The sequence below is a fragment of the Podarcis filfolensis genome (genome assembly GCF_964270895.1).
Source record: "Podarcis filfolensis genome assembly, chromosome: 4".
NCBI lineage: Eukaryota > Metazoa > Chordata > Lepidosauria > Squamata > Lacertidae > Podarcis > Podarcis filfolensis.
In genome coordinates this window covers 10,292,864-10,303,542 of record NC_139607.1, presented here as the reverse complement: position 1 = coordinate 10,303,542, position 10,679 = coordinate 10,292,864, and the positions used below count along the sequence as shown (strand labels likewise).

The window sequence follows — 10,679 nt, the reverse complement described above, 5'->3', positions numbered from 1 at the left end:
GAGGGAAAATAATAATGATGATGATGATGATGATGATGATGATGATAATGATAATAATAATAATAATAATAATAATAATAATAATAATAAATTTATTTTTACTCCACCACTCCTAGCGGCTTCCAACAAAATATTAAAATATAATAGTCCGTCAAACATTAAAAGCTTCCCTAAACAGGGCTGCCTTCAGATGTCTTCTAAAAGTCTGGTAGTTGTTCTTCTCTTTGACATCTGGTGGGAGGGCATTCCACAAGGTGGATGCCACTACCGAGAAGGCCCTCTGCCTGGTTCCCTGTAACTTGGCTTCTCGCAGTGAGGGAACCGCCAGAAGGCCCTTGGCGCTGGACCTCAGTGTCCGGGCAGAACGATGGGGATGGAGATGCTCCCTCAGGTATACTGGTTTGGGTGTTTTTTAAGTATAAAATTGCTTTAGTCCCATTCTTCATAATGGCGCCGGTTCCATATTCTTCAGTATTAGCACATTTGCCAAGAAAACCTACTGCATTGCTGTTATGAACTTGAAGTGTGGTACAGTGTGTAAAGGCTAGCTTGTATCTACATCAAAAATATATTTGAAATATTTCTTTGAGCAATCTCTTCGTCCAGCAGTATTTAGTAAGAGAAACGTCTCCGGAGTAATGAAGACTAGGTTTGAAGGCCTACACAAATTAGGCCTAGAAAACATACGCCAGAAAACAGTCTAAACAAGCTTTTAAAAGGAACCTGAAGGTGTGGGAGGCAGACGTCGTGAAGGTTTAAGTGGTAATGCATGATACATTTTAAGGTTTGACTAAGGACCCATTCCATGGTATGTGAAGAAAGATATACCGTATTTTTCACTCTATTGGACGCAGTTTTTCCCCTCCAAAAATTGAGTGGAAATGTGTGTGCGTCCTATGGAGCGAATGCAGGCTTGTGTCATAGCCGCGCGCAACCCCTCCGGCAAGGAGAGGCTGCACGGGGCTGTGGCTTCTTTAGCTCCACGCAGCCTCTCCCGGCAGGGAGAGGTTGCATGGGGCTAAAGAGAAAGCCAAAACAGCCAGCGTGATCCATCCCGCTGGCTGCCTTGGCTTGTTCCATAGCTGCGCGCAACCCCTCCGGCAAGGAGAGGCTGCACGGGGCTATGGCTTCTTTAGCCCTGCGCAGCCTCTCCCGGCAGGGAGAGATTGCGCGGGGCTAAAGAGGAAGCCAAAGTAGCGAGCGGGATCTATCCCGCTCGCTGCCTTGGCTTGTGCCATAGCCGCACGCAACCCCTCCGGCAGGGAGAGGTTGTGCGCAGCCTGTACGCTGCTCTTTGCGGCTCCTGGGAAGATTTTTTTTAAATTGATTTCCCTGTCTAAAAACTAGGTGTGCCCTATGGTCCGGTGCGCCCTATGGTGCGAAAAATACGGTACCTTTAATTAAAAGCGTTAACGTTTAAAAAACCAGCAACTTCAGAAATACATTTTGGCACCTGTTTTTGTACATGTTTAGCTGGACAGATTCTGATATTTTCCGAAGTATTACTTCTCAAAAAAATCCAACAAAGACCATGATGTGATACAGAGTAAGTGATGAAACTTTGCATGCACTTTCTATTAAGATTCCATCAAATAAAAAAAAAAAGTACGAATTTTATATTTTGAGTGTAGGATCCTCTTGTAATTAGAAAATGTACCCATTTTAATTACTGCCAAATATACCAGACATAAAGATGAGAGTGAACTGTAAGACAAGTATATGATTCAAAAAACATTTTGCTCAATGGACTCTACATCTGAATAGGATACAAGTTTCTGTAGATCTTATCTGAATTTGTTTAAAGGAACACTTTAAATGTCCTTTTTGATTCTAAAATGTACTTGGTTTCTGGGTGGTTTTTTAAATGAAAATTAAGTAATATTGTTTCCATCCTTATAGTGTTATTTTAGGTTGTGTGAATGAGCATCTTGATACTTTGAAAAGTGCCCCTGTGTAGCTGCCTGATTTACCTTTCTATTTCATTATATTATTGTTATTAACGGCTGCTTTCTCCCTACCCCATAGCAATCAGGTATAAACTTAGCAGCAGAGCAAAGCTAATATTATCTAGGTTTCTGTTATATGAATGAGTGGTCCTCCTCCATGTGATTTCCCTTTCTGTTCTATAAAGTTGGGTTAGATCTAAAGAAACTTCATCTGATCTACCTTCCTGCAGAGGCTGATTTGCCACATTGTTTACTGCACAGAAAAAGCACTGGTAAAAAATTTCTCAAGGGGCTACACTGGCACTTGCGTGTGAAACCTTGCATGCAAGCATTTTAGCTCCTATTTCTTTTGTGTTTACACAAACTCTAGCAAGGGCAGTTCTAATAAAACTGAATTCTGTCTGTGTAGACCAGGGGTCAGCAACCTTTTTCAGCTGTGGGCTGGTCCACCGTCCCTCAGACCATGGGGTGGGCCGGACTGTATTTTGGAAAAAAAAAATTAAAATTAATGAATTCCTATGCCCCACAAATAACCCAGAGATGCATTTTAAATAAAAGGACACATTCTACTCATGTAAAAACGCGCTGATTCCTGAACTGTCCGCGGGCCGGATTGAGAAGGTGATTGGGCCGGATCCAGCCCCCGGGCCTTAGGTTGCCTACCCCTGATGTAAACTAGCTAACAAAGATAAAAATAATGACATTATTTACTCTTAGGAAGCATATTTCACAAGAATAAAACTGCTGGCTCACTTGCTAGCGAAAGCTTTTCTCTCTTAGGAACAGCAAAGATCCTGTTTTGTTTTGAACAGGTATGATACATCTAACCTTAAACCATAACTTTGGATTTTGAATGATGATTAACAATTACTATTTTTATAATAAGCAGTAAATCCTTAAGGCGCAACCACACCTGTGAAACTAGAATGGCATCACAAGAGGACAAAAAATACTTTCATGGAACAGATGTTGGAAAAGGGAAAGGTATCTTCAAAACTTAGTGTACACATTCTTCCTTAACTCCATGAGAGAACATCTTCTCAGAAAACTCTAATTAGTGCAGTGCATCTGAGCAGATGTGTTTTGATACAGTTCATGTATCAAAACCAATCTTTTATCAAGGTAGTATCATTCTCATTTACTACATAGGTGATCATGAAAGGTATAGTCAAAAAATTGTCTTAAGCAAGTAAGAGCTTAGCTCATTTTGATACATATTTATCTGCTAGACGGGCCAATACTGAACAGTGCTAGTCCTTAGGCCAGTTTAAACAGCCAGACCCAATTTGCTCTTCCCCAAGGATATTATGCTCACTAACCCAAGTTTCCATTTAAGATGCGAAACACTGGCACAAACTGTCCCAGTTATAGAGATAAGACCTCTGGGTCAGTAGTTACTTGGGTCTCCTTTAGGATTAAAACTTTAATCCAAACTATAGGGATTATGGATAAACAAAGGACACAAAATTTTAATCCCAAGCAAGAAATATTTTTAAAAGCAAGGCACGTAATTTCATTGTGATTAGAAGTTTTGCAACACACAAATTAACACTGCCAACTCATTGAGCCTATTTCAAAAAACTTTGTAGTTCAAGTAACAACACAGATCAGCGGGCGGTCATGCAGGAAAAACATCCTTTAGAACTGCAACCTATAAATTTAACACACCTGGAATAAGTAGCAGCTACTTAAAAGTGCTCAAGCAGATCCCCATAATTGTCTTAAGGTTGACCTCAAGTTAGGAATGTATGTGCAGCCACATTCCTATTTTCTATTCTATGTGATTGTCCAATGCTAATGGCTTAGTAAGCATCCTTGAAAACCATTTCTCCCCCACATACTTCGGTGTGCCAGCATTACTTGAATCTGCTGTCCACTCCTGCAGCTCTACAGCAGACATCCCCAACCTTTGGCCTACAACTCCCATGATCCCTAGCTAACAGGACCAGTGGTCAGGGATGATGGGATTTGTAGTCCAAAACATCTGGAGGGCTAAAGGTTGGGGATGCCTGCTCTACAGAGTGCTACAGTGAGGGTAATAAAATGAAAATAGTAGGTGGGGGAATCACTCAGGAGGGCTGCTCCCACGTTTAAATGCAACCATTCAAATCAGGTAGAGGGCACATAATGAGAACTTTAGAATAATTATTTACCACCCTTATTCACCCACTTTGGTTCCAGTGCATACATCAAGTGTCTATGGAAGTCAAAATTGAAGGCTTGGAAAAGAATCTCATTCCCTCACACAGTTAAAGGTGAAATAGCTTAGGTTTGATGCATTCATTTCCCTGTGCAGATAACCTTTTCAGCGTTAGTAAAAATCCAGGTATATCCCAGTAGTTTCAGGCATCTTGATGTCAGCCTGAAAGACATCTGAGGCAACTCAGCATAAAATGGGTTTGGGGGTTTTATTTTGCTTTTTTTTGTCTTTATACAAAAAAGTCATTACGAAAAACTACACGCCCAACTTTGTGCTGTTTGAATGAGGCAATGGGATTTCTTCATAGGCTATTTTCATGAAAGGATATTTCATTGGCAGAAACCAATATTCCAAGTTATAGAAGAGGTAAAACTGATGGTCCACAGCCACTTCATCAAATATCCTCAAGAGGTTTAGAAAGAACTCTTTGACGGAATGATAAGGTTTGAAAGGAGAATAGAAGTCTCTAATGGCCAGAGCTAGCGTTTTGTTTCCTTGTGGTCCAAATATATCTGTTTCATTTCCAAAACAGATGGGCTCTCCACTGAAGAGAGTAATAGTGGTGTAATTTGTTTGTATCTTCTTAAAAATGGCCCCCAGCTCAGCCAGCTTTTGGTATGTCCTCTGGACAAACTTGGAGCATTCGTATGGCTCAAACCACACTCTGGCCTGCTCCTCCGGGCTCTCTTTGACCATCCACGTCTCGTAGTAAATGCCAGTTTCGTTGTCGTATTTCACCCATTTCGCCATTTGATTAAACATAGCTCCTGTGCAAGAAGAAGAAAACACAATATCACACTACGGGAAGGAGATAGGAGAATCATATCTGCACAGCTGAATACTATCTGTGCTTTAAAATACTCCTTAATTCTGCAGCCCTTCTCACCTTTTTCTTCAAGCAGCTCAGTGGAGCGTACATGGTTCCCTCGTTTAATCCCCACAACAATACAGAATCTGTGTCCACGAAGTGTTCAAATCTGAAGACCTCTGGAGATCTTCCCAGCTCCACAGAAAACAGAGGAATGGCTCTAACTGTCCGGAGTTCAGCCTACACTCGAGTAGGACCCTGGCAGAGACACATGCCCGACTGGCATGTTCTCTCCCTCCTGGTCGATGGTTTGGGAGCTTCAAAAGCTTTCTACAGCCCGAACATCACAGCGACCAATGCCAACAGACACCGGCACACTTAGGGATCCGCAGAGTTTGCGCATCTTGCATAACAGACCTCAGCAACTCAGCATTTTGGCTAATCTACTTTATTTACATATAAACACACATGGAGCACTGTAACATGGCTCCCTCTCTCTCTAGCATCCGACAGCAAAGAGCAAAAGAACAAAGGACAATAGTCCCACTTCATGGAACACAGTAACACAAACATCCTGTCTCTGCCACTTCCCACTCTGTGGAGTCAAAACATCATACCGTCATGTGATAGACAACAATCCCATGACTGCAAACACGGAGCAGGAATTCTAACACTAACCACATCTACTTAAATGAAAGTCTGATTAATTTCAGCAAGGATTTTTCCCAGAAAAGTGGGATTAGGATTGCAGACAATTTGCAAAGATACTGTATTTTTTGCTCTATAAGATGCACCAGACCACAAGACGCACCTAGTTTTGGGAGAAGGAAAACAAGAAAAAAGAATATTCTGAATCACAGAAGCCAGAACAGCAAGAGGGATCACTGCTCAGTGAAAGCAGCAATTCCTCTTGCTGTTCTGGCTTCTGGGATAGCTGCGCAGCCTGCATTCGCTCCATAAGACGCACACACATTTCCCCTTACTTTTTAGGAGGGAAAGAGTCTTATAGAGCAAAAAAATACGGTATATGGATATACAGTAACACGCACAGATTGCTTACTGGCCTGAACCAAGCCCAAAATAATCATCATGCACCAACAACTTCTGAATCTCACCCATGTCAACAAACTCCATGAGAATGTTTGCATGTTTACCTGAGATTGTGGTCACCAGAACCAAGGTCCCGTTCTCCTTCCAATGGGCGTCATCTATTCCTTCATAAAAGCAGGCGGCCCCCTGATTGCACCAAAAAGGGGCAAGCAGATTGGGCCGGAGATGAGGAAACGTGCAGTTCCCCAGCTGGAAAAGCTCATACCACTCCATTGTGTAGTTCTTCCCCGATAAGGAGCTCTTGAAACCAACAGCGTCGTGCATGATCTTCTAAAAGAAAGGAATAACCAACACAAGTGAAGGCATGCCTTCGTTCATCATTCCACATTTCTTTTCTCTCTGTAAGGACTCTAACTCAGGGGTGGGGAGCCAGTGTGCTTGGTTGGACCAGAGCTCTCATCAGCACCACCCAGCAATGGTCAGGGACAATGGAAGCTGGCAGTCCAGAAACATCTGAAAAGCCACAAGTTTCCCCTTATTGCTCCAAGGCAGTGTTAGAAATTAGCCAGGCACGTTTTACGGCTGGCGCGGGTCCAAATGCGAACACATGGAGCTCCCTGGATGCCGGGTTGGCAACTGAAATCTCTCTCTCTTTTTTCCTATAATTTTTATTACATTTTCTGTTTTTCATTTTAGAATATTCATTTAAACAACCTTAAAATATCAATGATTTCCCTTCCTCTCTTTCCATGGTTCATTTTGCACAACATAAATCCCTGCATATTTTATATAAATCAATCCATTCAGTATTCCATTATTACATCCATCAAAACTTATTTACACTGTTGAATTCATCTTAATGCTGCCCACATTTTCAAATATACACAGTTTTCCTCCATATATTCAATAAACGTTTTCCAATCTTCTTTAAACACCTTTTCTTCTTGTTCTCTTATTCTAGATGTTAGGTCCACAAACTGCACATATTCCATCAGCTTAAGTTGCCATTCTTTTTTAGGTGGGACTTCACTCCTTTTCCATTTTTGGGCTAACAAAACACGGGCCACAGTAGTGGCATACATAAATAACCTTTTTTGACACCTGGGAATTTCCCCCAACGAAAAGGACTCTGGTTTTTTGGGGAAAGTACTTTTAAACATTTTTTTCAATTCATTACGAATTATTTCCCAATACTCTTTTACCCTTTTATGGACTTTTACAGGTCCATCACATATGATAGATATATGGTGGCAACTGACATTTCCATCTGGCTGACCCCTCCAGCTTTCTTAAGCAGGTACACAGAGGAGCTTACTCATTGCATTTATATCCCCCCTTTTTTCTCTCCAAGTACATGGTTCACCCCCCCCCCCAGTTTATCTCTACCATGACCCTGTGAGGGAGGTTAAGAGGCTGTGACAGACTCCAAGGTGAGCTTCATGACTGAGCAGGGATTCGAACCCTGATCTCCCAGGTCCTAGTTTAACACACTAACCGCTGCACCACCTTGGCTTCCTAGAGTACTACCGCTATATAAATTAAATAAGTGAATAAATATGGGGAAAGGATCTGAAGTATTTTCCTGGAAGCTAGGAATTTATTTTGGATTGTTTTATTGGAAGCTTTAATGTGTTATAAATCGCCTTGCGATTTAAAAAAAATTAAATTATAAAGCAGTACAGAAATGAACAATAAGAATAATGAATTGCAGTGTAAAAAAAAATCATTGCTGAGAAATTCTATCGTGGTGGTCATAACCTAGGTTTCAGGTGCCATCTGGTGATTAGCTTACATATCTGAGTTTCTAATACTGCTCTAGAATCCTATGAACACTTACATGGGAGTAAGCTCCACTAAATACAATTGAAACGTGAGTCTAAGTAAACACACAGAGGATTGAACGGTAAGAGCAGGTGTCAGCAAACTTTTTCAGCAGGGGGCCAAGTCCACTGTCTCTCAGACCTTGTTGGGGGCCGGACTATATTTTGGGGGGGGGAGGGGGGGAATGAACGAATTCCTGTGCCCCACAAATAACCCACAGATGCATTTTTAATAAAGACTCATGTAAAAACACGCTGGTTCCTGGACCGTCCGCACGCCAGATTTAGAAGGCGATTGGGCTGGATCCGGCCCCTGGGCCTTAGTTTGCCTACCCATTGGTAAGAGTCTGACCCACTGCATGCATACTCAGAAGTAAATCACACTTAATTTTCAATGGGCTTTGCTTCTAGGTAAGTGTGCACAGAGCTGCCACAATCTAGAAATTGCAGACTCCAAAACAAAACCAACTATGAGAATCAGTGAGCCATACTTTGCACAGCTCGTAAGGCTAATTGGCCAATTATGCTGTTGTACTGGGGTTTTTTGTAGCATGCCTTGGATGGCAGGAAAGGCAACACTATGAATTCTATAAAATAACAAAGCAATCTGGGAAAATGGCACAGTTCCAGGAAGTGGACGTCCCATGATTTCTCTGCAGGAACAGAGAAACTTTTACACACTGAATATCTGGAAGGAGGGAGTGAATCACTGTCACATGCCAGTGACTGGCACTAGCCAGGAATAATAATAAAACAAAAAATAGAAATCGCCCTGAAAGTGCCATTTAAAGATTGCTTCTTTCAAAGCTGTTACTTAAAAATTCTCAGAACATTTTCTAACACTCTCCTGTTGCCAGAAAAGTGGTAAACAATGTTTTCTGAATATATTTACACGGTCTATAGTTAATCAAATTAAGAATGTCAGTTCTGTATTGCACGTTTTGAAATCTAGGTAAATTGGGACGAAAAAGGCTGACAAAACAGAGGAGGAGGAAACACATGTGACCTTACCATATGACCAAGGAGAGCTCCATATTTGAATTCCCAGACAGGCGCCTGTAACCGAAATACTTCCAGGACATCGTCATCTCTCATCACCGGAATGGGAGAGCCAGTTGGGCAGAAAGTGTAACGAGCCTGACAGTAGGCATCTGTTTTAGGGCGGTAATCAAAACGCCTGCATTAAAATAAATGTGTTGTTTTTTAAAAAATTTCGTTTAAACCCCAAAGTTCAGATTTAAAAAAAGAAACGGCCATAAACTGGAAGTCATCTCTTGCTTGGACATCTCTTGAATTTTCTCTCTCGCAGAGCTACATCCCATAATTATACTTAATCTCCCCATTTTGAGACTGCTCAGCCCCTGACAAGTCACGACTGCGTGCACATGAGCCATCTGTGTTGAAAAAGCGTCCCATCTGAAACCCTGCATTGCTCGCACCTGGCTGTTAACCATAAGGCTGGTGGTTCGAGACCACCCAGGGATGCCTGTAGGCAGGATTGCTGCACTGCACGGGGTTGGACTAGATGACCCCTGGATCCCTTCCATCTCTACAATTCTATGATCCCAATCTGGACATCTGAAGCTCCACTGACACAACAGGACTTCTTCCTTTCCTCCCCCTGGCATCCCCCCTCCCCAAATATGCTCAGAGGGTCCCCCAGATTTGGGGGGGCAGGGGAGAGGAGGGGAAAGTTCTCCTGCGCAAGCACAAACCTGAACGACAGGATTGCATGCAACCCCTTTGTTCCACTTTAGGCGCAGCCCGGATGCTTGCAAATCCTAATTTTTGGACGGGGAGCCCCAACCTCTCTTGCCATCCCCTGGAAGTGAGCCATCACCGCACCTGCTATAGTAGGCGGCCGCGGGGGGCGGGATCCTGCCCGACGACCCTCTCCCCTCCCCTCTCATTCCTCTCACCTGTAAGGCACAGGCCACCCCTGCTGCCCCGGAGAGCCGCACGTCGAGCTGCAGGGCGTCTCCAGCTGCAGCAGCAAAAGCAGCGTCAGCCACAGACGCGGCGGCTCGCCGCCCGCAGCCATGATGCAGCTCCCTTGCAAGCAGAAAGCAAGCGGCGCAGGGCAGGCCAGCTCCGCTTCCGCGTTTCTCTCGCCCGCCCAGCAGTCAGCTGAGCAAAGTTCAGCCCGTCACATGCCGAGGGGTCGGGCACATGCTCAGTGCGGAAAGCTCCCAGACGCTTTTGGCAAGAGCGCCTGTTGTCGTTTCTCTGCCTCCAGCTCTGGTTTCTGTCCCGCGATCGCGATGGGGGAAATCAGATCTCCCGGCTCTCTCAGCCCCACTGGGTCGTTTTTTGTTTGCGCATGGAGAAGGAAGCCTTTATACGGAGGGTCACCTGTCCTGGATGCTTCAGCTGAGATTCCTGCATTGCAGAGGGTTGGACTAGATGACCCCTGGCTCCCATCCAGCTCTACAGTTCTCTGATTCCATATCTCTGCTGTAGGATTTTGTGGGGGTTTTTTAGGTGCAGTGGCCGGAGAGCGAGTGGGTCGCCTGGCACAAAGCGTCGGATCCGGGGTTGCAGTTTAGGCTTTTAAAATCCCCGGGCTTTTAGCTCGTTTCAAATATGTCTTAGCTATCCTTAGGCCAGACAATTTCGGAGAGGTGTTGCAATCAGCACAGATTACTCTTACAAAGAGAAAAAACTAAGTATCATCATATTCACACGTGAAAAGCTTTTTTTGGACGTGCACGCCGGATCAAACCGCATGTAGTGTGATTATCCTCTTATGTGCTGCAAAATCAGAAACGAAAGGGGAACAGACGTGTTTGCATCCCAGGCGCGACGCCGTTTCCTGGAGGACGCGAAGTCTTTCCTGTTCTCCCGTCTCCAAGGGT

General features: G+C 43.6%; 1 protein-coding gene and 1 long non-coding RNA gene across 3 annotated transcripts in view; both read right to left on the bottom strand.

The window, feature by feature from the left end:
* The window catches only part of LOC310761305, a 173,338-nt gene that overhangs the window by 116,582 nt on the left and 46,077 nt on the right, over positions 1 to 10,679 (bottom strand). The gene's annotated exons all lie outside the window — the stretch shown is intronic.
* CLN5 (CLN5 intracellular trafficking protein) lies at positions 3,341 to 10,642 on the bottom strand. 2 transcript variants are annotated; one of them, XM_083610976.1, is made up of 4 exons: positions 9,744 to 10,642; positions 8,836 to 9,001; positions 6,109 to 6,334; positions 3,341 to 4,913 (listed from the first exon to the last, which is right to left on the bottom strand). In XM_083610976.1, exons 1-4 carry the CDS (start codon positions 9,863 to 9,865, stop codon positions 4,402 to 4,404), a joined length of 1,026 nt encoding a protein of 341 aa, XP_083467102.1. In that variant the 5' UTR covers positions 9,866 to 10,642; the 3' UTR covers positions 3,341 to 4,401. The 2 variants fall into 2 exon arrangements, with proteins under 2 accessions (XP_083467102.1, XP_083467103.1); XM_083610977.1 differs by having other exon boundaries at positions 8,836 to 8,975; positions 9,744 to 9,944.